Consider the following 27,870-nt stretch of genomic DNA (forward strand, 5'->3'; position numbering starts at 1 on the left):
CTGTGGATCTCAGGCTACACCCAATACAGCAAAACTCATAGACTCTAGGACTGGAAGGGACCTCGAGAGGTCATCGAGTCCAGTCCCCTGCCCTCATGGCAGGACCAAATACTGTCTAGACCATCCCTGATAGACATTTATCTAACCTATTCTTAAATATCTCCAGAGATGGAGATTCCACAACTTCCCTAGGCAATCTATTCCAGTGTTTAACTACCCTGACAGTTAGGAACTTTTTCCTAATGTCCAACCTAAATCTCCCTTGCTGCAGTTTAAGCCCATTGTTTCTTGTTCTATCATTGGAGGCTAAGGTGAACAAGTTTTCTCCCTCCTCCTGATGACACCCTTTTAGATACCTGAAAACTGCTATCATGTCCCCTCTCAGTCTTCTCTTTTCCAAACTAAACAAACCCAATTCCTTCAGCCTTCCTTCATAGGTCATGTTCTCAAGACCTTTAATCATTCTTGTTGCTCTTCTCTGGACCCTCTCCAATTTCTCCACATCTTTCTTGAAATGCGGTGCCCAGAACTGGACACAATACTCCAGTTGAGGCCTAACCAGCACAGAGTAAAGCGGAAGAATGACTTCTCGTGTCTTGTTTACAACACACCTGTTAATGCATCCCAGAATCATGTTTGCTTTTTTTGCAACAGTATCACACTGTTGACTCATATTAAGCTTGTGGTCCACTACGACCCCTAGATCTCTTTCTGCCATACTCCTTCCTAGACAGTCTCTTCCCATTCTGTATGTGTGAAACTGATTGTTCCTTCCTAAGTGGAGCACTTTGCATTTATCTTTATTGAACTTCATCCTGTTTACCTCAGACCATTTCTCCAACTTGTCCAGATCATTTTGAATTTTGACCCTGTCCTCCAAAGCAGTTGCAATCCCTCCCAGTTTGGTATCGTCCGCAAACTTAATAAGCGTACTTTCTATGCCAACATCTAAATCGTTGAAGAAGATATTGAACAGAACCGGTCCCAAAACAGAACCCTGTGGAACCCCACTTGTTATATCTTTCCAGCAGGATTGGGAGCCATTAACAACTACTCTTTGAGTACGGTTATCCAGCCAGTTATGCACCCACCTTATAGTAGCTCCATCTAAATTGTACTTTCCTAGCTTATCTATTAGAATATCATGAGAGACCGTATCAAATGCCTTACTAAAGTCTAGGTATATCACATCCACCGACTCTAAAAGATTCTATTCAAAATATACTCGATGCCACAAAGGTTGAGCAAGATAGGGTCTTGTCCTCTGGTGTTTGCTGGCACTGTAATAAAAAAAGAACTCTGATACCTATGTTATGGGACTGTCCAACTGTCAGGCAGACGTGGAAAGAGGTGGACACAAGAGTGAAAATAGTGCTTGGTTTCACCAAATCTTAGATGAAAGTTATATCGTAGGTTCTGTACCTACTGCACTGGGAGTAACTCCATCACAAAAACTTGGGTTCTTGAGGACTGTTATGACTACCAACTGCATGATTTTACAAAAATGGAGAAGTAGGGTTATACGCAGAATATAGTAATGCCATTTGGACCCGTATGAATTGGCAGTGAAAGAAAGCGCTTATAGACATGGAGAGCAATTATATGAATTTGAAGACATCTGGACTCTATTTCTTGATACATTTGGATAAAGAATGCTGAGATAGATCAGGTGGAATGAAAGTCTGGAATTATGTGAGCTATCAGCTTTTTCCATTTCTTCGTCCCCATCTCCACCTTCCCTTTTTTGACTATTTGTTTATGTCTCTTTTTTTATTGTTATTGTTAATATTATGTTTGTCTGATTTATCATGCCATTCAGCCACATCTGCATAACTGAATGGCATGACAAACATATGACAACTTTGCTAGTGAAGTAAAACTAGCTGTAACCAATAGACATAATACCCAATTAAGTTTCAACTACATAGAGGAATAGCTAATGATCAGAGCCCTAACAAATTCAAATTTATGGTCCATTTTGGTCAATTTCATAATAATAGGATTTTTTAAATTTCATAATTATGATTTCAGCTATTTCAATCTGAAATTTCACAGTGTTCTAATTGTAGAGATCCTGAGCCAAAAGGGGAGGGGGACACAGACGATGACGGTACTGCTACCCTTACTTCTGTAGTGCTGCTGGTGGCAGCACTGCCTTCAGAGCTGGGCAGCTGGAGAGTGGTGGCTGCTGGCTGGAAGCCCAGCTCTCAAGCCAGAGCCACCACCAGCAGTAGCAGGAGCACAGAAGGATGGCATGGCATGGCCACCCTTACTTTGGAGCTGCTGCTAGTGAGGTGCTGCCTTCAAAGCTGGGTGCCTAGCCAACAGTCACCGCTCTTCAGCCACCCAGCTCTGAAGACAGTGCAGAAGTAAGGGTGGCAATACCGCAGCCCCCCTAAAATAATACTATGACCCCCCGCCCCCGCAACTCCCTTTTGGGCCTGGATCCTCAGATTCAGAAACACAGGTCTCTCCCATGAAATCCGTATAGTATAGGTCAAAAGCACACAAAAAAACAGATTTCATGGGCCGAGACCAGATTTCACAGTCCATAATGCATTTTTCATGGCCATGAATTTGGTAGGGCCCTACTAATGATCTTCTAAATAAAAGGATAAAAAAAAAGAACTAAAAGAAAAATGTTGAACTTTTTGTTTTAGAAATCAGTCACCATTTGCAGATTCCCATTTTATAAATGGAACTGGGATATGCCTCAATGAAATCTGTAATTTAATATTATTTCCTAGCAGGCGACCTTGTCTTGAAAAACACCTTGCTAATTTCGCTTCACACCAGAAGAACCCAGTCTCTGGCAATGCAAACTCTGCCAGGAATAAAGAAAAGGAAGTAGTACATGACTCCTACAGCTTCTGCTTTCCCATGAAAAGCTGAGTCTATGCACCCTCGGAAATGAGGAAAGGCAAGGCCAACCAAGAAGGTGGTGATTTCCATAGGAAATCTACTGATGGGAGCACTTACTTGGAACAACTGTAAAATACCAAGGGTTGGCTTAATAGGGAGTTTTTCCACCGGTACAAACCCAGCAAATGTTATGCATTGGTATAAGCTGTTTCTATGCAAGCCCTACTTTACAATGGTGAAGCTCATCTATACTGGTGGAGCTACACTAGCATAGCTACACTGGTACAAAAAATCCTTAATGCAAAAAAAGCCCCAGTTTACAATGTTTTCAGACAGGCTATTCTTTTAAGGGCTACTTTGCACAATATTGTAAAAATAATGGCTTCTCATTTCAAGATTATTTTAATAAAAATGTGCAATTGACTAACTACATTTAATTATAATATTTTATTTTACATTAGAACTTTCTTTTAAGGCTACACTATTTAGAATAGATATACATGCCATTTAAACGAAGTATTGATTGTCTCATTCTCCCTCCCACCCCCATGTCCCTGAAAACTGCATGGATCATTGACGCTTACATTTAGAGAAGGATCTATTTTCAATCAAGAAATAACTGGACTTTAAGGGGATTCTATTCATATACAGAACTTAAAGTTTAAAATGTTTACATATTTCAGTTAATACTAACATAAAATGAGAAATAATTCCAGCATAGTCATTAGGGCACTGTCGATTGGGTAAAAAAGCATATTACCTCAAGTTCTCCTTTGATAATCTGGATTCCTACCAAGGAAACTCAATACCTCCGATATACTAATATTATATATTTGTATTACCACATTACCTATGAGTCCTGGACTTGGACCAGAACCCCACTGACTTAAGTGCTGTACAAACACAGAACAAAAAAAGATGGTCCCTGCCCCAGAGAGCTTATAATGTAAGTATAAGAAAAGAGACAGAAGACAGGCCAACAGGGGTGTACAAGGAAACCAATACTGACCAGCACGATAGGCAGAAGTCTCAGCACATCAACAGCTTAACTGTTAATTTTTTTGTAGTTTTAAGGAAGGCTTGAATGAGGATGGGTTAGCTTTACAGATGTTTATGGGGAGCTTCTCCTAAGCAAGAGGGGCAGCACAGAGAAAGCACAAAGGTGCTTGTTTGAAAATTTAACAAGTGGGCGATAGAGACTGGCATTATTGGCTGACTGGAGGTGGACATCAACCTCTTAACAGTGAATGAGACGTGATAGATAGGGTGGGGACAGGTTGGGAAGGGCCTTCAAAGTTGAAGACAAATGGCTTATGTGTGCTGCAATAGAGGGAGAAGCTGATGGAGGGATGAAAAGAGAGGGGTGACATAGCCAAAGCAATGGGCTAGGACAGGGGTTCTCAAACTGGGGGTCAGAACCCTTCAGGGGGTCATGAGGTTATTATGTGAGGGGTTGCGAGATGTCAGCCTCCACCCCAAACCCTGCTTTGTCTGCAGCATTTATAATGGTGTTAAATATATTGAAAAGTGTTTTTCGCTTATAAGGGCAGGGGGTCACACTCAGAGGCTTGCTGTGTAAAAGGGGTCACCAGTACAAAAGTTTGAGAATCACTGGGCTAGAACAATGATTCTCAAACTATGGGTCAGGACCCCAAAGGGGTCATGGCCCTGTTTTAAGGGGTTGCCAGGGCTGGCATTAGACCTGCTGGGTCCCAGGGCCAACACTCAATCCCCACCGTCTGGGACCAAAGCTGAAGCCCAAGATCATAAGTCCTGGGCAACTAGGCTCAGGTTACAGGCCCCCTGCCCAGGGCTGAAGCCCTTGGGCTTCAGCTTTGGTCAGCTCAACCACTCAGGGCGGTGGGACTTGGGCTTTGACCCCTACACACACACATACACACACACACACGGGTGTGCTCAGGCTTCGGTAGCCGCTCCTGGGTCACGTAGTAATTTTTGTTGTCAGAAGGGAGTGGGGGTGCAATGAAGTTTGAGAACAGCTGGGCTAGGACAATGGCCTTTCCAACAGCATTTGAATGGATATGAGTGGGACAAGACTGCATTTGTCAAAGCCAGAGAAAAAAATTGCAGTAATTAAGACATGAGGTAATAGCCTGGATAAAAGTTTCAGACCTGAGGAATAATAGGAAAGGCTGCATTTTACAGCGGTTATGCCAAAAGTATCAGCAAGATTTAGAGATAGCCTGGGTAGGTCTAGGTCCAGGTCGGAGTCAAAGATGATACCCAGGTTATGGGATTGAGCAACAGGTAGGATGCTAGTGTTGCCCACAGTGTTTAAGATAGGAGATAGCATGGAGACCTGGACAGGAGAAGGGAAGAAGGGGTTACTCACTTTGTACAGTAACTCTAGTTTTTCTAGAGTTGTCCCACTATGATGCTCCACTATAGGCATAGCCTAGTCCCTATGCCTCAGCTCAGAGATTTTAGGTAGCACACGTGCTGTCCCTCTCTCATGTCTTGCCTTGAGGTTATCTAGTGCTGAACAGGTGAAATGTCGCCTGCAGTTCCTTCTCTTCACGGAGTCCTTAATAAGAGCTCTGAAGTAGATAGCGTTGAGTTGTGGGAAGAAGGTGAGAAATGAAACATGCAAAGGGACATGCATCTCGAAGAACCACAGTTACTGCACAAGGTAAGTAACCTCCTCTTCTTTGAGTTAATGTCCCTACAGGTGCTCCACTGTAGAAGACTCTACAGCAGTACCCCGATGGAGGGCTGGGGCTTCAAAGTAGAGTCTAGTACTGATGATAAAAGCCATGGATCCAAATATAGAATCTGATATCAAGTTGCAGGTGATAGCATAATGTTCTACAAAAGTATGAGCAGATGCCCAAGTTGCTGCTCTGCATACTTCTGTGATGCGAAGGTTTTTCATCAAGGCTATAGGAAAGGAAATGGATCTTGTGGAATGAGTTCAAACTGCAGATGGAGGTTGAAGATTTAGGGTATAATTGCAATAGGTCATGCATGGGACAGGGTCAGGCCAGATGGCTACAGGAGAGTGATAGAAGGCAGATACATTAGCCCCAGATTAAGCAGGTCCCTTTCCCCTGAGTAAGATAATAGGCTGTTTCAGAACAATCAGAAAGTTGCTGGAAACAATTAAGGTAGGCTGGCTAATTAGGACACCTGGAGCCAATTAAGAAGCTACTATACTCAACTGAGACAGGAGGATTAATCAGGCACCTGGTTTAAAAAGGACCTCACTTCAGTTACCAAGGGGCATGCGAGGAGCTGGGAGCAAGAGGCATGCAAGGTGCTGAGAGTGGGAAGGCGTACTGCTGGAGGACTGAGGAGTACAAGCGTTATCAGGCATCAGGAAGAAGGTCCTGCAGTGAAGATAAAGAAGGTGTTGGGAAGAGGCCATGCAGAAGTAGCCCAGAGCATTGTAGCTATCATGCAGCTGTTACAGGAGACGCTGTAGACAGCTGCAATCCACAGGGCCCTGGGCTGGAACCTGGAGTAGAGGGCGGGCCTGGGTTCCCCCCAACTCCCTATTTGACACAAGAGAAGTTGACCTGGACTGTGGGTCCCACCAGAGGGGAAAGTCTCTGGCCTGTCCCTCGACCCACTATGTGGATGTGCAGAGACTGCGGGGATTGTTCTCCTCCCCTTTCCTCATGCTAGTCAGTGATGAAGTTAACTGAGTGAATGGCAGTTTGGGCCACTAGCAAACGTGACCAAACTGAGGGCTGCTGTGAATCTCTGAGGTGAGCAAATCTGCCAATAAGTGCAGGACCCACCAAGGCAGAGGAGGAACTTTGTCATATGCAGTTCAATATACATCTAGAGAGCCTTTGATTTGAGAATGAGGATCCTTTAGACCTCTCTGCAACCAAAAAGAACAGTTTAAGAGATTTTCTGAAGTTTTTTGTTCTGTCCAAATAGAACACCAAAGCTCTCCTGACAGAGTGTATGTAATATTGCTTCTCTCTTGTCACGGTGTGGCTTTGGCAAGAAAGTTGGGATGTGAATAAGTCTGTTGATATGGAAGGCAGAGAAACTTTGGGAGGAACTTTGGGTGTGGTCTCAGTGTCATCTTATAGCTAAATTGTTTCTTTTGTGAAGGGTGGGTGTGCCATTCCCCAGTTAGCTAAGACAAGGTGATGGCTATTAGGAACATTGTTTTCATAGATAGCTATATAAGCGAGCATGTGACTGTGGGTTCAAAAGGAGGCTTGTTAAGGCACTTAAGGATCACATTAAGGCCCCATGTTGGTGTAAGACATTCGAGTTGTGGGAAGAAGTTACCCAGACACTTGAGGAATCTTTTTGTTGTAGGATGAGTGAATAAGGAGTAAAGTGGACTGAATAGCCATTGAAGATAATCTCCCTACCTACTTGTCTGATGTTATCTTTTCCCAGTTTTGTTGAAAAAGAACAAGGGGGTGTCCGAAGAGATGTAGTTTGAGTTTTGAAGCAACTGATAGTGAGAATGATAGTTTAGGGCCTCGACCAGTGTCTCCAGATTGATATTTCCATGTTGAGGGCTGTACAATTGAAGTTTGGGGGGGCTGTTGACTTCTGTTTTGGTATCTCGTCTTTTCCGCTGGGGTTCATAGTGTCGCTGAGGTGGTGGGAACTGGGCTGGTTAGGATCTTTGTGATGGCTTCATTTTGCTGTACTTTCTTTTCTGTGTATATAGATCCCCACAGATAGAACTGTGGCTCTTGAGTCCTTCTGTGTGTGGACTGAAGCGTCTGTCTTCTCCACAAAGAGTTTGGATCCCTCAAATGGAAGGTCCTCCACTGTAAAGCCATGACGATCTCATTGTTACTGCCAGCATTGATACGGAGCAGGCAGCTGTATCCATGGTATCTAATGCAGAAGCTGGCCCTTGGCAATTATAGCTTGGAACTGCTCTCTTTGACCATTTGGGAGATGATCAATAAAGGAAATGAGTTTCCCGTAATTGATGTGATTCTATTTCACCATCAAGGCCTGATAATTTGCAGTCCTGAACTACAGCATTGTTGAGGAGTACAATTTCCTGTCAAGCAAGTCCAGTCTTTTCCAAACCTTGTCATAAGGTGCTGGTTTAGCAGTCTGCCACGTTCATTTATAGCCTCTACTACAAGGGAGTTTGCTGATGGAAGGGAAAAAAGGAAGTCCACGTCTTTAGAGGCGATAAATATTTTTTGTCTGCCCTTTTGCATGTGGATGTTATCATGGCCAGTATTTGCCAGATGATTTTGGCTGGGTCTAGTATGGCCTCATTGATCTGGAGTGCAATACAAGGGGGATCTGAAGCGAGTCTATTACTCTCTTGGTGAGGCCTTGAAATCATTTGAATTTGTCTGACCTATATGGTGGAGGATGCATCATGGTTTCATCTGGAGATGATGATGATGAAATGTGTGTTGCTGGAGTAATTTCTTTAGCCAATCTTGCCTCCTGCTCCTCAAAGGTCTCTTCTCAAGGATCAAGGGGGTCTAGAAAAGGAAGCTGAGGGAGACTGCCTTCCAGGGAGAAAAAGGAAGACTCTCGAGGTCCTAGAGAACTGGGTCTATAGGCTGCCCAAGGGTAACAATGCCACCACTGGGGTGGTGGAACCCAAGGGTGTCCATACCAAGTCGGTGGGGGCCTTGTCATGTTTGTAATGCGGTTGTCATAATCGTCGATCCCTCAATTTGAGGATGATCTCTACCACAGATTTACATATGCATCCTGAGATGACTCAGGAGTCCATTCCTGGAACCACAGATCAGCCCATAGTAGGCACAGAGGGGACGGACTGGGGCAGGAAGAGGCAGGGTGGGCTTGGGGGAAGGGATGGAGTGGGGGTGGGCCAGAGCATCCCTCAGCACATTAGGAAGTCAGCGCCTCTGGCTAATATTACACAGGGATGTATAAACCAAGGAATCTTGAGTAGGAACAGAGGTTCTATTACCCTCTGTATTTGGCACTGCTGCAATACTGTGACCTCTGCAGCAACAGCGTGTCCATTTCTTCTGTCCACAATTCAAGACAAATATTGATCAATTAGAGAAGGTTCAAAGCAGAGTCATGAGAACAATTAAGGACTGGAAAACTTTCCTTATAGTGGCTGACCTCCCTGAGTCTATTTTGCTTAAAAGGAGGGAAGAAAAAGAAGGTTAAGGGATGATCTGATCACAGTTTATGATAATGGGCTCTTCCATCTAGCAGGAAAAGGCATAAAAAGATTCAATCATTATAAGTTGAAGCTAGAGAAATTCAAAATGGAAATAAGTTGTAAACTGTTTAACAGTGATAACTGATCACTGAAACAGATTACCAGAGATTGTGATGAATTCTTTGTCACTGGAAAATTTCAAAGCGTCATTGGATTTTTTTTTCTAAACCCTATGCTCTAGCTCAAACAGAACTTTCTCAAAATAATTTCTATGGTCTGAGTTATGCACGAGGTCAAACTAGATGATCACAGTGGTCCCTTCTGGATTTAGTGTTCATGAATCACTGAAGTAGAGGCAGAAGGTGGGGAAGATTTGAGGAGTAAGTTAAAAGTAGAAAAAAGGTGTCTGGGATTGCGGATGTGGGATTACATCCCTGTGTAATATTAGCCAGAGGTGCTGACTTCCTAATGTGCTGAGGGATGCTCTGGCCCACCCCCACTCCATCCCTTTCCCCAAGCCCACCCTGCCTCTTCCTGCCCCAGTCCGTCCCCTCTGTGCCTACTATGGGCTGATCTGTGGTTCCAGGAATGGACTCCTGAGTCATCTCAGGACGCATATGTAAATCTGTGGTAGAGATCATCCTCAAATTGAGGGATCGACGATTATGACAACCGCATTACAAACATGACAAGGCCCCCACCGACTTGGTATGGACACCCTTGGGTTCCACCACCCCAGTGGTGGCATTGTTACCCTTGGGCAGCCTATGGACCCACTTCTCTAGGAATTGAAGATGTATAGTTGCTTAGCTTGGACAATTATAGAACTGAAAGAGGAAAGAATGATTTTCCACCATTAAAGTCAATCTGGTCCTAGGATTTTCACAAGAGAAGCTCTGCAGTGTTAGAGCAGAAGCAAAGGAAGCAGATGTTGGGAACGAGCCAGCACTAAGGGTTGGCAAGGAAGACATTACTCTGGGAGAGAAGTGCAAAGAGTTAAGGATGGAGGAGAGTGAAGCATGGGGAGAACCGATAAATGTATCACGGGGAGAGAGGGCAGGGAGGAGAAGGCTGTCAGAAGATGAGAAAAATCAGTCCTGATCGATTGGAAGTTGTGTAAAAGCCAAGTGACAGACAAGAGGAGTTGATATGTGATGGTGAATGAGACCAGGTGATGGTCAGAGAGGTGGAACTTGACAACAGAGAGAGAGCAGTGCTAGGGGAAGAGCAAGTTAAGTGAACAAACTCCTGAACTATGGCTGCAGGTGGAAAGAAAAGGTGAAAATGAGGAAACATGCAGCTAAAGGGGTCAAATTAGTCATCAATATGGAAGCTGAAGTCACCAAAGACCAGTGTGAGTGAGTTTATAAAGGAGAGGAAAAGAGAGCCAGGAGACACAAATCACAGAAGAATGTTGATGAGGAGGATGTGGGTGGATGACAGCAACACAAGAACATAAGAATGGCCGTACTGGATCAGACCAATGGTCCATCTACCCCAGAATTCTGTCTTTCAAAAGTGGCGAAATCCAAGATGCTTCAAAGGGACTGAACTGAACAGGGCAATTATCAAATGATCTGTCTCCTGTCATGCACTCCAGCATCTGGCAGTCAGATGCTTAGGGACACACAGAACATGCAGTTGCGCCCTTGACCATCTTGGCTAGTACTCATTGATGGATCTATCTAATTTTTTTTTAAATTCAAACTCAGTTATACTTCTGACCTCCACAACATCCCCTGGCAATGAGTTCCACAGGTTAACTGTACATGTGTGGAGAACTACTTCCTTTCACTTGTTTTAAACCAGACACCTATTAATGTCATTGGGTGACCCCTGGGTTTGCGTGTTAAGTGAAGGAGTAAACAACACTTCCTTATTTACTTTCTCCACACCATTTATGATTTTATAGACCTCTATCATATCCTCCCCCCATCATTCTTTTCAAAGTTGAACAGTCCCAGTTTTTTTACTCTCTCCTTATATGGAAATTGTTCTATACCTCTAAGCATTTTTGTTGCCCTTCTCTGTTACCATTTCCATTTCTAATATAGCTTTTTAAACATGTGGTGATCAGAAGTGCATGCAGTATTTGAGGGTTTTGGCATGCCATGGATTTTAGCAGCATTCTGATATTTACTGTCTCATTATCCCCTTTCTAATTGTTCCTAACACAATTAGCCTTTTTGACTGTCACTGCACATTGAGCAGATGTTTTAGAGAACTATCCATAATGACTCCAAGATCTTTCGTGGGTGGTAACAGCTAATTTAGACCCCATCATTCTGTATGATTTCCAATATGTAATATTTTACATTTATCAACATGGAATTTCATCTGCCATTTTGTTGCCCCAGTCACTCAGTTTAGTGAGATCCCTTTGGAACTCTTTACGGTCTGTTCAGAATTCACTATCTCAAATAATTTTGTATCATCTGCAAACTTTGCCACCTCACTATTAACCCCTTTTTCCAGATCTTTATGAATATGTTGAACAGCACTGGCCCCAATACAGATCCCTGGGGACACCACTATCTACCTCTTTTCATTCTGAAAACTTACCATTTATTGCTACCCTTTGTTTCCTGTCTTTTAACCAGTTACTGATTCACAAACTCGTCATAGCAAAACTGAAAGGGCACTTCTTGATTCTTCTTGATTTATCCATCATTTCTGACATTCAAGTATCTAACACTCCTCTTTTCTCATATTTTACAACTTCTTGTTTTTCTTTCTGTATTTCCTTTAATATTATCCATCCATTAAAAAGCATCATGATATCTGTTACACTCAGTCTCAGGACACTAAACATAAACCAGCATGAACAAAAGGTAAATCATTGAGAAACACAGTTTTTTAAAGAGTTACCAGCCATGAAATATGTAGATTTTTCAGAAAAAAGTGTGCATATTTAGGAAGTAAAACAATCTTCTTTTCTCCACTCTAAGTTTGTTTAGCTATAGCTAATAAATTTTACATAGACCTTGCATTTTATATTTCAAGTAATCTACACGGAGTTATTGATTCTTGAAGTGTTAGTACACCTAGGTTTTTGTTTGTTGAACTAACTTATAAAATATTTCAAGGCATGACAAAAATACTTTAACAATAGTTACTACTAGTCTGGATTCTCTTCCTAATTGAGTAGCGTCCAGTCTTTTCAGCCTGTGCGCTGAACATTATTTCAGAAAGTTTAAAGGGGCCACAACCAATACTTAAGGGCATATACTCTGCTCTGTTCTAATCCTATTATGTTGCCTATGCAGTGCAAAGGGAACAAACAACTGACAGTTCCGTACTGAGAATTCCCCTGATATGGGGGAAGTCCACCTCAGGCACAGAGACAGGTCTAAATCACCAGCTCCCACACTACATTCCTTTCAGCCCGTAACGTAGAGGGGTGAGTCAAAAATGGAGAGGGAACATGGCTAAAGTGCAATGTACTCAAACTCCCCCAGCTGGCATACGGTCCCTAAAACTTAGCTGGTGATAGAGCAGCCCCCAGTTGCTCTAACAAAGAATCGAAAAAAAGAACCATGGTAATCAGTTGCTGATTCTCAACTTCTCCCTCACCCCTAGTCTGTTGGGCTGCTACTAGTTGAGTCTTGTTTCAAAATTAGGCTGTAATCTCTTCAGGGAAGGGTTCAGATCTCCCTATTTCTTTGCACAACCCCTTAGTACAATGAGGTTTCAACTCTGAGTGGGATTTTTGGGTGCTACTACAAAACAATTACTACTATAGTTAAATAAAAGACAAATCCATCCCTCAGTCTCCTGCTTCAAGATGCTGCTCCATAAAGAATATAAAGCTACAAAGACATTTTGCCATTCTCTTCTGTACAAAGTGAAGCTCTTCAGTGCAGGGATTCTTACTTGTTTGATACATCATATACTACACTTCTGCAGTGTTACAGAAATACCATTTCAACCACTGATAGTTTAGTTTTTTCATATGAGTTCACCTTTTAAAAATTGAGATCGAATTTGAAATTCACAACAATATGACAGCATGTATTGCATAATTCAGTCCACACAAAGGGCCAAATGCAGCTTTCATACACACCTGTATAAATACAGAGAAATCCTATTGATATCAATGGATATACTACAGATTCACATAGGTGTGATTATAGAATTTGGCACAGACATGTTCAAAGCAGTTTTTTATTGACAGAAATAAAGACTTACTTCCTAGTTTAAAGTAAATGAAAGGCTAACGATACCTACCCACCAAATGAGGCCGAGATAATCTAACAGGGTCAATTTCTATCTTCTGAAAATGAGGGGGGTATTCTTTTCTGGAAAAAAAATTAATGAAGTTGTAGTCTTGACAGAAATTGTAATGTATTGTGACAATGTTATACGTTTCACCAAACCCAGAAATATTAATTTTAGCACTCTGAAAACATATATATTTGAATTGAGAAAGTTAACAGCTTTTCCTATTATATACCACACACACTGAAATCTGTTTTTCATTGTTCTGATACAGACAAATTAAATTACCTAAATCTGACTACCAGAGTATTAGCTACACTCAAGTAAACTCATCTAAGTGTTTCCAACCTCAATCCCCTTTTTTAGTGGCTAAACACTTGCAGGTATGGGTGGCTACTACTATTTTTTTTTTCCTGTTTGCTGCTTTTCCCTCCCTACGATTAGTTTTAGAAATAAGCATTCAATCTCTGAAAATTCATATTTTCCATGTGAAAAGATAAATGTGTATGTGCTATCTTAACTTTTGCATTTCTTCACTTTAAAATACTTTACCACTTTGTCTACTTTTTTTAATATTGCAGAAGCTGCTGTTAAACAGAATGAGAAGAACTCTGTATATTCTATACATAAAAATGATGAAATGTTCATTTACTCAGCTTGTGCTAACAGTACAGCTCCACTAAGGTGCTGATGAGTTAGCTAGAGGTTTCTGGTACTGGATGGGGAAACTGAAGAAAAATTATAAAGGTGCTGACTGACACAATTAGCTTGCAATTCTGAAATGAGCTTAGTATGCAGCGTAAATTCCCTTCCCCTGCCCGCTCCAGTCCTTTGAATTTTATACATAGTTTGTTTGGTTCTAAATAATAAATGTTTACTTGCAAGTGTTTGAAATTTGTCTCTGGCTGAATTTTTTTCAGGGTTTCTATTGTTGATTAACACTGTTTATCTACAGTGCCTTCTGGCACCCTTTTTACCAAACAACTACACCAAACATCCATATCTTACAGTGTTGGGTGGCAACAGATTGATGATAGCGTTATGCAGTAGGGATGGTAGAGGGAGTAGTTTGATAAGAATGTGGTATGTAGCATATGGATGCTGTGATAGTTTAGGATTTGTGCATGGGGGTGGAAAAGGAGAACATGTAATGGTATGTGCCTTAACTTTTTATTTCTTTGCTTCTGTCTGTGACAAATATGTTTGTGCAGCAACTCTGTTTCAAAGTTTGTGTTTTAATATGCATGTAAGTTGAACCAAAAAATAAGTTTTACATGTTTATAAAAAATGTGTGAGTTTTTTGTTTGACTTGTTTTGGTAGAAATTAAAAAGGCAAAAGATTCACAGTATAACCAAAACAGTTAAGGTGTAATCCTGTAAGGCAAAAGCATATGTGAGATCTTTTAGCATTATGTAGTTAGCTTACTATACACCTTGAATATTTCATTTATTACTAACATTAGCAATAACTAGAATATATTAATGCAGTATAGGAGATATAAAACAGTTTTGCTACTGGAATGATGTGAGCCTATTACCATTTTATTTTAACAATCCCCTCATCTCAACAACCAGAACATGCCTTGACTTGTGTCATATTTGACATTACTGTTTGTAAAACTATTTGATAGTATTTGAATATCTGAATGCAACAGCAAGTACAGGCTTAGTACAAGTATTATACACACCCACACCCACACACCCCTAAGAAATCAAAGGTGAAGTGGCTTTTTAAGTGCTCGACCAAGCTACTTAGTTTGACAATTCAAGATCTCTGGACATAGCTACAGCATGCCATAATAATTTTTTGGGAAAAAAAATTAGATCTCTTATGCATCTTCCTTTTTCAACTTTATCACGGCATATTCATACTTCTGATATCATACAAATTTTAAAATATGTATCACTGAACTCACAATAAGTTGAACACTAAAATGACATTCAACAGTATAGTGCAGGCTCCCTAACTTAAACTTTGCACTCAGCCAAGGCAAGGCACCATCAAGCTTGCTCCATTGTCACATTTCAATGTACTGGACAGTTATAATGGATAGCAGTTATGTCTAGTCTTCTGCCAATTACAAAAATTACTACAAGGAGCACATAATAGCCAAAAGCAAACATGTCCAAAATTGTATGTAGAATGAAACAAAAAGCCCAGATTGACAATTATGCATAGGTGCCAGAGTAAGAGGCTCTTTCCTTCTTTGCAGCACAAGAGCCTGATGGCAGTCCTTTGCTTATTTGTTTATAATGAGAATAAACTATTGGAGGGTGGGGGGCAGAGAGTGGAAATCACTTAAAAGAATCACCTCAACCTTCTCCAAAATCCTAAGGTCAACTGTGCATATCTATCTCTTAGGCGTGTCTAAGATACACAACTTCAGCTACGAGAATAGCGTAGCTGACATTGATGTATCTTAGATCGACTTACTTCGTGTCCTTGAGGTGCGGAATTGACGGCCGCCACTGACCCGTTGATGGGGAACGCATTCGTGGATCGATTTATCGCATCTAGACAAGATACAATATATCGATCCCCGATAGATCAATCACTACCTGCCAATCCGGCGGGTAGTGTAGACATACCTTTACTGATAACATACAAGTGACAAGTAGAGATGGGGGAGACAGGTATGAGAAAGTAACATTGCATTAAGAAAACAAGAACATATTTTACATGGTACTAGCAGCACATTAAAGGATACACTTTCTAAATTTCTAACCTTCCTCAAAACAGGAGACATCAATAAAAAGGTATTCTGAAAGTTGCTTTTTTCTACATCCTTTTTTATTGAAGCATTCTATATTTTTCAGATGTTTAAGAGCATAGATTTTAGCCATAAACCAAATTACAGGAGCCACCATATCTTAATTCCCAAAAGGTTTACATGGGTATGTCTACACTGCAATAAAAAACAAACATGCACATACACTGTGGCAGCAAGTCTCAGAATCCAGCTCAACTGACTCAGACTTGCAGGGCTTGAGCTACAGGGCTAAAAATAGCAGTGTAGACATTCAGGCTTGGGCTGGAGCCCAGGCTCTGAAATCCTGCAAGGGGAGGCTCTCAAAGTCTGGGCTCCAGCCAAAGCCTGAACATCTACACTGCTATTTTTTAGCCCTGCAGCTCAAGCCAGTTGACCTGAGCTCTGAGACTTGTTGCCATGGGTTTTTTATTGGCGTGTACACATACCCCTTGATTACGACAGACTTATGTTTCTTCATAATGAAGCTCAGCCTCAAAGAAATTTAAAGGTCCCAGCTTCCATTTCTCTCCCAGTTTGTTGTGAGCTTTCAGTTATTAACATGAGGCAACATAAAATAATCATCTCTGTCGGTTGATCTTTCAGCAGAACTCAGTTAAATTTGCTGGGTCTAACGTGTGGGTTAGACCTCAGTCTTCAGGTCTAAGATCTAAAATACAATCAATATATTTCTTCATAAATATAAACAGAACTTATTACGCTCGAGCTCCAAGTATTCATATTCCTCACTCTCATTTTTCCCCACCAAAGAGATCAAGGGAAATGTTTGGGGCCATCTGTCCTGTCAATAGAATTAGTTATTGGCCCCTGTCTGCATTACATGCATGCCAGCAACTCCAGATCTATATACTCCATGCAAACCTCAGAATGATGACAGAATTTTTTTTAAAAACTGTCCTTCTTATTCATTAGGCGTTTTATTTTGCTAGTTTGTCTCTCTCTGAAATAAAGGATGTGTTAAGATTATTGCTGATATATAAAGATTTGAGAAGTGCCCAAATGTATTCTTTTCAGGCCTGGCTTCCCATCTCTCTCAGAAAAGTGGCATCTAAGGAACAATGACAGAGGGCATGGCAAAAAAATCTTGAATTACTTCAAAAATCAGTCTAAACAACCCTCAAACCTAAAAAGCTGTACAGGAGACTAATAAAACAATAACTGAAAGCTTTTAGAGCTGGTAAAACAAAGGTTACATATGACCAGGAGGATTACTTGCAGCATACTTGAACACCAGGAGATTTGGCTCCACCCTAGTAAAGCAGAAAATTTTGAATAGGTGGTACATTTTCATTGTAGAGTTTCCATTTTAGTTTTTACTCTCAACTAATCATTTAAGAACGAAACAAAATGTTTGATATATAAACACACAACTTGAAAGACATGTCTTATGACCTGCCCAAGAGAGCATTTGCAATTTTTTTTCTTTCAAGTTCTGAGGCAAATTCCTCCTTGTTCAATCCAGTTTATAAATCTCAAGCCAGTCATCTTCAATTTTGAAGAGGCATCAAGGGCATGTCAAATAGCAGGTACAACACTCTGCTTTGAGTATAATTCCTGCAGGTCCTACAGAAAGTAGTCAATGAACGTTGCAAAAAGGAATATGCAAATTTCTCTTGGATAATAGGCACCCTAAAAATAATTTCATGTGTTCCACATTTTTCTACAAGAATCATTAACAGGTTCCAGACACTGGGAACTCAATTCATTTGAGATTTTCCATTTATTTACTTATTTAACAAACAAGAACTTTGATTTCTGTTCCCTCAAGTAGAAGGAGAATAACCAATAATTGAGGGAAACAATCCGGAGAAGAAGCAACACATGATAGCAGATAACATGGACTGAATATCAAGCCCTTCCTGGAACAAGGAAGACAAAATAGCAGCCCACTCTGTTCAGTGGCAGGGTATGGTACATGCTACCCCTTGGCACTTCTGGAAGAACAAATCACTTAGATGGCTAGGGATACTCTCAGATTTCAGGTTTCACCTCAGCCAGAAGAAAGCAGTGAAGGAGGGCTCACTACTTTTAGCTTTCAAAGCATACGATTTTGGTGTGGAATTTCTATCCAAGAAGCGTAAGGCTTGCCTGATGTGTTCCTGCTGTTGTAGTCACCTCTCACAGCTATGTTTCATCTCACACAGATTAACCACTACTGTCTTGGAGATCCTACAAAGTCAGATTCTGAGCCTGTATTTCTGCCCCAAACAGTTTATGGCTCAGCAGCCATGTTGTTGCAGAGTAGAGAAAAGGAAGCATGGCTCACACAAACAGACCAAGAGCCCCTATGATCATAGTCTGGGACCCACTACACTCAAAGGTTTGCTTCCTGTGGTCTCTTGTTCCCAAAAAGCATCTCATTACCTGAAGGGAACTGGATACAGGGGAAAAAAAGGCAAAACACAACTGGGAAAAGCTCTATCTGGAGCAAGAGAGAGGAAGAACTGTGTTTCTCCAAGGACTGCTCTATGATTTTTTCCACAGTGCTGGGAGGAGACAAAGCCCCTCGCAACTTTATATGTCTATGGAGCCTAGTTGCTGGTGGTGGTTCTTAGTAACATTTAACACAAGCTGCTGCTTCACTTATGCACACACAAAATTGGGGCTGTGACCATGCTCAATTTATTTTTCTGACAATCCTTGCCATGCCTGATTAAAACAGTAACAGGAAAAGAACTGATTCTTCAAAGTCCACATACTATAAAATTGGGGGGGGGGGGGAGGGAGAAGAATCATGAACAACATTTAAAAAATTGAAAAAACCAAGGGAAAGAAAAAGTTGTAATATCCCTTATGAGGTTAAAATATGAGGGCCAAGGCTGACATATCAGTATCCCTTTAAATTTTATTTTGGAAAGTATCAGAAAGCACATTATTATACTACTGATTTACAATCAATCCACTAAAACCTGAATTTCCAAAGAAAGGTACTTTAAACAGTTATGTAAATTATTTTCAATTTTAGTTCAATATTAAATGTACAGTTTAATCATAATTTAACTTTAATATCAAGCTTATACTGCCACATAACAGAAAAGAATTACTTTTTGTGGAATAAATGGCATCATTAATAACCGGTTGGTTTTAATAACGTATTAGAAATGAACAAAATATTTACATTTATTTGTACACTTAAACTACATACAAGAATATTAACAGAAACCAGCATTTTCCAGGTGACATGAAATGTGTGACATGTAAAAGTTTAGTGTTTCCGCACAAATACATGAAAGAACAGCACCAAATCTGTGTTTTGGTTAATTGTTATAATTTGTATATTTAATTAATGACTATATTTAGAATGAAATTCAATTATTCAGCTACAAGATTGCTAGAAAACTAAAAACAATTGCTTATTAACACTGTTAGAAACCAGATAGCAATAGCTCTCCAGCAATATCCAAACACTTAAAATTAACTTTCAAGTTTCCACAGAAGACTGATGTCAATCCTTGTTTCTGTATATTTTATCTGTATATATGCATGTTTCTGTATGCCAATGTACCCAGCATATTGTCCACATTAAAAAGGCAATCAGTGCCTATAGCTGCATATGAAAGGTACTTCTTGTATTTCATGTTCGTTTCATAAAATAGCTCACAGGCAGCAGAAGTGACCACAATTTTATGAATTATTCTTTAACTAGCATTGATAGGGTAATCATTAAGTTAACTTTCTTATTGCCATGCTCATTTCATCAATATAAAACTTACCTTTCCTTTCGATCCAGATTGCTTAAAAATATGAAAAAAAGAGAAAAAACATAAGATGCAAAGCCCCACATTTGTTGCAGATCACTCAAGTTTTAATCGTTATCAAATATAAAACTATTACCAATTGGTCACTTCTTGAACCCATGTTGCAGTACTTTTAATTAGAAAAGTTTAAAATGCGGTCAATATTTTTACAGCAGTAAATACAAACATAACTAACTTTATTCCTCAAACCAGCAGAAGTCAGTGGGCAAAATTTTACACTGACATGCACTCTGTTCAATCTCATAGGATTGGATTAATTGAGTTAAGATGGGCAATCTGCTTTAAATCACTCCATTGAAGACAGCATGACAGAATACAAAGTTATGAATTAAGATAGAGCTTTGCTCTAATCCCACTGGACCACTACGGAAAACAAGAGTACACAGTGTACCATTTATTTGCATTTTTATGCAGCAATCCAATCCTAACTATTCAAAATATTTTAAATAAATATTTAGATTGAGAAAATGTCTTATTCACAAGTGGAAAAAAAATTAAAGTTACATATTTTCTGGAGTCCACATGCGACCAGATACTTGAGAGAGAAGGAAAGAGACAGAACAGCTCTCCTCATATCCAAAAGCCGGGGCTAAGAAGAAGCTCCAAATATATCAGTTACTCAGGGTATGTCTGCACTGCAATTAAAAACCCACTGACTCTTACTCATGGGGCTCAGGCCAAAGGGCTGTTTAACTGCAGCGTAGATGTTCAGGATCTAGGTCCCTACAAAGTGGGATGGTCCCAGAACTCAGGCTGCAGTCCAAGCCAGGAAGCTCAACAGCCCCTTAACCCAAGCTCTGCAAGCCTGAATCAGCAGGCACAGGCCAACCGCAGTTATCTTACTGCCTTATGGTCTTATTTTCAGAAGTGTTTTATTTAAAGCTAATCGGAGCTGCAGGTACTCAAAACTTCTGGAAGTCAGATCCTTAGTACACAAGGTTGATATGCAAGGTAGGGGCCCCCAAAGCACAGTCTAAGATATTGCCTTGAGAGAGCACTCTTTTTTCCTTCCACCCCTACTTTTCAGTCACCAGCAATGCAGAGTGTACGGTGCTTTTCATCAGGGTGTTGTCTGAGATCTTATTGTCCCATCCACTTTCCATAATCCTTCATATTAACTCAGAACCCAGAATGCCACATATGTAAGGACAGAAGAAATCTTCCTGAATGTGTAATAATGCTTCGTTTGCCTATTATATATCTTTTTAGTGTAACATGCCTAAAGAAAAAAAGGAAAAAAAGATAAAACTTTGATTTTGTACACTTCAGGAGAGAGAGATTCCAGAACACAGACAAGCATCAACACAGGCACTGCCTTAAAAAATTATCCCATTAAGCTCATGCAATAAAATCTGGTTGAGACATGTAGCATATACATGCTATTCCAATCCTGAATCTCAGAAGAATCTGCCAAAATGGTTCAGAATTCAGTGGTGTTCATTATTTGAAATAATAGTAACACGAGAACACAGCCGAAATGAACCACAGAACTAGTTCTACTTATGATCCAATCTAGACTTAAAAATATAAAAGTCGTCAGAAATGACAAGCTAGGGAATTCTACTAGGAAATTATACAACGCAGGGATGTCATGGAGGTTTTTACTTTCAAGTTCCCATTGCTGTTTTACTTGAATCACACTTTGTAGGGTGCATTAGACACTACGGACCTTTATTTGGCTACATGTATGGCAAAACTAGAATAAGAGAGGACAGTGGTCAGAAGGAACCATTCTGATAAACTAGTCTGACCTCTTGTATAACACAGGTCATAGAATTTCCACCAAAAAACTTGTAGAGCTTATCTTTTAGAAAAACATCCAATTCTGATCTAAAAATTGGTAGTGATGGAGAATACACTATGACTCCTGGTAAATTCTTCAAACGGTAACCACTCTCACTGTAAAAAAAAAAATCTATTTCCAATGTGAATTTGTCTAGCTTCATCTTCCAGCCATTGAATTGTTTTATACTCCATTCTGCTGGATTGAAGAATCCATTGTTAAGTATTTGTTCCCCATGTAGATACATATAGACTGCAGTCAAATCACCTTTTAGCTAAACTAGACTGAGCTTCTTGAGTTTATCACTATAGGCATGTTTTCTAATCCTTTAATCAGTCTTGAGGCTCTTCTCTGAACCCTCTCCAATTTATCAGCCTTCTTGAATTGGGGCACCAAAAATGGGTACAGTGTTCCAGCAGTAGTCATTCCAGTGCCAAATATAGTGACAAAATAACTTATTTTCTCCCAGTACAGAGATTCTGTTTATACATTCCAGGATCTTATTAGTTCTTTTGCCCACAGCATCAGACTGGGCGCTCATGTTCAGATCATCCACCATGATCTTCAAATCTTTTTCAGAATCACTGCTTCCCAGGATACAGTCCCTCATCCTGTAAACATGGCCTACCTGCTTTGTTCCTAGATAGAATACGTTTATATTTAGCCATATCAATGCTTATATTGTTTGCTCGCACCTAGTTTTCAAGCAAGCCAGATCACTCTGAAGCAGTGACCTGTCCTCTTCATTATTTACCACTCCCCAATGACTGTCTCATCTGCAAATTTTATCAGTGATAGTTTTGTTTTCTTCCAGGTTATTGATAAAAAATGTTAAATAATGCAGGGTCAAGAACCAATCCCTGTGGGACTCCACTGGGAAAACACCTGCTTGATTATGATTTCGTCTTTACAATTATATTGAGACCAATTAGTTTGCCAGTTTCTAAAATGTGTGTCATGTTAATTTTATACTGCTCTACTTTTAACCAAAATGTCATGCAGTACAAAGTAAAATGTCTTACAGAAATAAGTATAAGCATATAACATCAATACTATTACCTTTATCACTCAAACTGTTATCTCACCAAAAAGACAAATTAATTTGACAAGATCTATTTTCAGTAAACCATGCTTATTTGCAATAATTACATTATCCTCCTTTAGTTCTTTATTAAACAACAAGTCCTCTATTAGCAACTCCATTGTCTTTCCCAGGATCCATATCAGGTTGACAGCCCTTGGAATTAACCATGTCATCCCGTCAACCCTTTTTAAAGATTGGAAGAAAGCTAATGTGCAATATGCCAGACAGCACTTCTGGACTTTCCCCAGTGTTTCAAGACTTACTGAAAACCATCTTAACTATCTAGTAAGCTCCTGGATCTGAACACAAGGAGAAATTAACCATCCCCCCGTCCTTTCCCCCACCAATTCCTGGTGAGTCCAGATCCAATCCCCTTGGATCTTAAAACAAGGAAAAATCAATCAGGTTCTAAAAAAGAAAGCTTTTAATTAAAGAAAGAAAGGTAAAAATAATCTTTGTAAAATCAGGTTGAAAAATACTTTACAGGGTAATCAGATTCATATAGCCCAGAGGAACCCCCTCTAGCCGTAGGTTCAAAGTTGCAGTAAACAGAGGTAAAATCCTCTTAGCAAAAAGGAACATTTACAAGTTGAGAAAACAAAAATAAGACTAACACGCCTTGCCTGGCTGTTACTTACAAGTTTGAAACATGAGAGACTGGTTCTGAAAGATTTGGAGAGCCTGGATCGATGTCTGGTCCCTCTTAGTCCCAAGAGCGAACAACCTCCAAAACAAAGAGCACAAACAAAAGACTTCCCCCTACCAAGATGTGAAAGTATCTTGTCCCCTTATTGGTCCTTTGGGTCAGGTGTCAGCCAGGTTTCCTGAGCTTCTTAACCCTTTACAAGTAAAAGGATTTTGGTGTCTCTGGCCATGAGGGATTTTATAGTATGGTACAAAGAAGGGCTGTGCCCTTCCCTTTATAGTTATGACACACCCCAAATTCAGAACAGAAATATGTATTGAACACTGTCAAACAGATAGTTAAGGATTAATGTCTCTTTTACCTGTAAAAGGTTAAGAAGCTCAGTTAAGAACCTGACACCTGACCAGAGGACCAATAATAATAATAGGAGATATACCAATCTCCTAGAACTGGAAGGGACCTTGAAAGGTCATCAACTCCAGTCCCCTGCCTTCACTAGCAAGACGAATTTTTTGCCCAAATCCCTAAGTGGCCCCCTCAAGGATTGAACTCACAACCCTGGGTTTAGCAGGCCAATGCTCAAACCACTGAGCTATACCTCTTCCCAAATGAGGGACAAGATACTTTCAAATCTTAGTGGAGGGAAGTCTTTTGTTTGTGCTCTTTGTTTTGGAGATTGTTCGCTCTTGGGACTAAGACGGACCAGACATCAATCCAGGCTCTCCAAATCTTTCTGAATCAGTCTCTCATGTTTCAAACTTGTAAGTAATAGCCAGGCAAGGTGGATTAGTCTTATTTTTGTTTTCTCAACTTGTAAATGTTCCTTTTTTGCTGAGAGGATTTTACCTGTTTGCTGTAACTTTGAACCTAAGGCCAGAGGGGGTTCCTCTGGGCTATATGAATCTGATTACCCTGTAAAGTATTTTCCATCCTGATTTTACAGAGATTTCTTTTTTACTTTTCTTTCTTTAATTAAAAGCTTTCTTTTTAAGAACCTGATTGATTTTTTCCTTGGTTTGAAATCCAAGGGGATTGGATCTGGACTCACCAGGGATTGGTGGGGGGAAAAGGAGGGAGGATGGTTAATTTCTCCATGTTTTAAGATCCAAGGGATTTGGATCTGGACTCACCAGGGAATTGGTGAAGTCCTTCAAGGCAACAAAGAGAGGGGAAAGTTTTGGGGAGACAGAGAGTGCTCCAGACACTGGAATTCTGGATGGTGGCAGTGTACCAGATCTAAGCTAGTAATTAAGCTTAGAAGTGTCCATGCAGGTCCTCACATCTGTACCCTAAAGTTCAGAGTGGGGAAGGAACCTTGACAAACACGTCTACCTTTTCTGCATTATAATTGATAATACGATAATTTCTATCTACTAATGGACCAATACCAGTGCCCTAGATTTCTCCTTGAGTCTCATCACTCTTCTATAGTTCATAAATTTTGATTCGTATTCATTACTGTCAACTTCCCCTTTCTTCCATTTGGTTATATTTATTTATTTTATAGCTGTCTTCACTTCCCCTCTAAACCAAGTTGACTGTTTAACCAGCTCATCCTTCTTCCTTGGCTGTGGCTTTTTTGGACATCTAGTGAGGTGTTCTTAAGTGATACCCAATCATTCACATTTTTTTCTGATTAAATTCTTCCTCCCAGATGATTTGGCTCATAATTGTCTTCAGTGTTGTGAAATTGGCCTTGATAAAGCAGCCGGTGTTTGTGTACGTGTACACACACACACAAAGCTGCGTTATCCAGCACTTCATCAACCAGAAAGCTCTATTAACTGGCATTTCTAGTGTCTCCCAATACAAATCTTCACTCTAGTAACTAGTATACTGCCCAGGAGGTTATGCAATTGCACATTCTGCACTCCATTTTTGTGCAAAAGAGGCAGAAGACAAGTTAGCATGCTGTTATCAAGTATTTATTCAAAAAAGCAGCTTCCAGGGTGTGTCATAGGGTCATTACAGATTCATCCCAAACTCCTACACGTTCTACATCTACAATGATAATTCATGTTGATAATGATGACCCTGAGGCACTGCAAGATCCTGAAGTGCCTTCTGAATCCGATTAAATTATATTCAATATAGTTTTAGTGTTAAGGGTATTTTTAGTGATTAGGAGTACACCATGCACAGCCCATAGTGATATGTAGTATCATAAGATAACCTGCTGTATAGAAAAATTTACCTGTATACACCGAAGTGCTTCAAGAAACCAACCACTGTCTAGTGCAGTACTACTACTGGATTGGTGAATATCTGTATACTATTTTAGACTTTATTCATTTTATTGTATTCTAATTCTTTGAAAATTGGTATTCCATTGGTAAGTATAACTCTTAGTTAGCTGGAATTTTTGACTAACCAGTACCTCCTATTCTCCCAACATGCCGGATAACAAATCTTTTACTGTATTATTGGTCTGAACTTTTATTCTTCTTGCACATTGGTAACTCTGATCAAGTCACGATCACTTGTGTCTGAGACATCGTCTACATTACAGTTAGGTCAACATAAGGCAACTTACATTGACCTAACTCCTTAACTATCTATAATGTCACTCTTGCCAATATAACTTGCTCACTACACCGATTTAATAATTCCAACTCCACAAGAGGTGGAAAGTCAATATCAATGTAGTTAGGCAGAAGCAGTGTCAGTACAGACACTGTGTCGCTTACATCAACTGTTGCTGCCTTTCAGAAGCCATCCCACAAATCCCAACACTGCCAGCTAAGTAGATGCAAGTGCTCCTGATGAGGACGCACATTCTGATGCAAGGAGCCTAGTGTGGACATGCAAAAGTGATTTAATTACTGTGCTGGCTGAACGTACACGTAACTTAGGTCAACATAATATTGTAGTGAAGACATAAAGCTACCCTTAATTTTTATTTCTGTGATCACTTCCTCTTTGTCTGCTAGGACATAGTCTAATAAAAAATTCACTCCTGTAGGCTCCAACACTTCTTGAGTTAGGAACTGTCATCTAGAATGTTTTGCAAAGTCAAGGATGCTTTAGTACTGGTAGCATAACACCTCAAAGCATGTGTCACTCAAATTGAAGTACCCCATGATCTCACAGGTTTTTTTCCTACACATTATAGATAGGTGCATAAGGAAGCAGTCATCCTGTTCCCCAGTGAGATTTGGTGTTCTGTTGCAGACACTAACCAATATCTCATCTTGTGGTTTATCTGCGAGGACACTAATTCATAAGCATTCAAGATTTTTTTTACCCCAAGTTATCAGCGACTCCAAAACAGGTAATAGCATTTTAACCGAGTGCCTCTCCCATTATCCTTTGGTCCTCTCAATCCTTCCTAAATAGGTTACAACCATTGATTTCAACATTCCAATTATGCAAATGAGCCCAACAGGTTTCAGCAATACCAACTAGACTGAATTTATAGTCATAAATGAGCAATTCCAATGCCTCATTTATTATGCAGGTTCTTACCAAGGGAAAAATCACACACATACACTAATTGCAAAGTCAAGGGGTGAGTACCCAACTTGGTAAAAGTAGGAAAAAAGAGTTAGTGACCAGCTCCATCAGACCCACTCATATGCCAAAAAACTCCTACCAGAAACACCATCTTATATGTAAAAAAATTTACTCTGTTATGTTTATATTTGAATTCAGCTATCACTGCAACAAGCACTACACATGTAAGTGAAAGAAATGTGTTGCAACAAAAAATATATATATTTAACTACTACTTGCTAAAATATGTTACTATACCATAAAATACATTTAGTACATAAACAAGCTCAAAAGAAGGATGCTCATTGGTTGCAGCTATATAGCACTACTCTAATGTTGGTTAAATTTCTTATTATAGATAGGGCTGTGATAACACTGTCCATTATACATTTTTCATACTGGCTATTGGCCTCAGGCTGAATTTTTTGGAAATTTCTGCCAAAACACTCCAGCCAAGAAAGAGACTAAGGAAAAATAGAATTTTTTTAGCATCAAAAAAGAACTTGTTAGCATTTTCTTTGGAAACCTTTAGCAAACCCAAGCTCTAAAACAGACTTGAAATTTGGCAGGGGACAGCTTGTGTGTCAAGAATTTGCCTTTTGCCATTCCCTTTTCTCAGTAAGACTTTTTTCAATAAGGCTTTGAAAATAAAAATCATAGTTTGCATATCCTCAGACAAGACTTGCTAGAGACTAACAGCCAAAATCTCATCCTCACTGAGAATGCTTGAGACTCTGACTGCTCCTAGTGCTGATCAGACTGTGAATGTGCCATCCCCATAGATCATTGGAACATGCTCCAGCCCTCACAGCTTTAGTGTAGATCAGCCATAAGAGTAGCTAGTGTGATAAGCTAGTGTGAAGATTTAGTATCAACGATTCTGTAGAAGCTGTAAATCGACTTAAGTTATTCAACTTCAGTTACTGTAAGTTATGTAATTGAAGTCAACATAACTTAGGTCAACTTACAGCACTGTCTACACCAGGCTGTGTAGAGGGGAGACGTACTGCAACCAACTTACCTTACACTTCTTGGGGAGCTGGAGTACAGAAGTCAACAGGAGAGCTCCTGCCCATCAATTTAGCAGGTCTTCACCAGACCTAATACATTGACACTGCTGCATCAATCACAGCGGTGCCAATTTAGC

General features: G+C 40.1%; 1 protein-coding gene across 5 annotated transcripts in view; it reads right to left on the reverse strand.

Annotated features, from left to right (window-relative positions):
* SENP6 (SUMO specific peptidase 6) overlaps nucleotides 1–27,870 on the reverse strand; it is a 176,278-nt gene that overhangs the window by 89,321 nt on the left and 59,087 nt on the right. For 3 of the 5 annotated variants that reach the window (XM_050950094.1, XM_050950089.1, XM_050950092.1), the window contains exons 6-7: nucleotides 19,674–19,694; nucleotides 13,202–13,272 (exon numbers count right to left, since the gene is read on the reverse strand). In XM_050950094.1, coding sequence (XP_050806051.1) covers nucleotides 13,202–13,272; nucleotides 19,674–19,694 — 92 coding nt within the window. The remainder of the gene's footprint in view (nucleotides 1–13,201; nucleotides 13,273–19,673; nucleotides 19,695–27,870) is intronic. The other 2 variants (XM_050950093.1, XM_050950090.1) reach the window with 1 other exon arrangement.

Source organism: Gopherus flavomarginatus, chromosome 4, assembly GCF_025201925.1.
Source record: "Gopherus flavomarginatus isolate rGopFla2 chromosome 4, rGopFla2.mat.asm, whole genome shotgun sequence".
NCBI classification, from domain to species: Eukaryota; Metazoa; Chordata; order Testudines; family Testudinidae; genus Gopherus; species Gopherus flavomarginatus.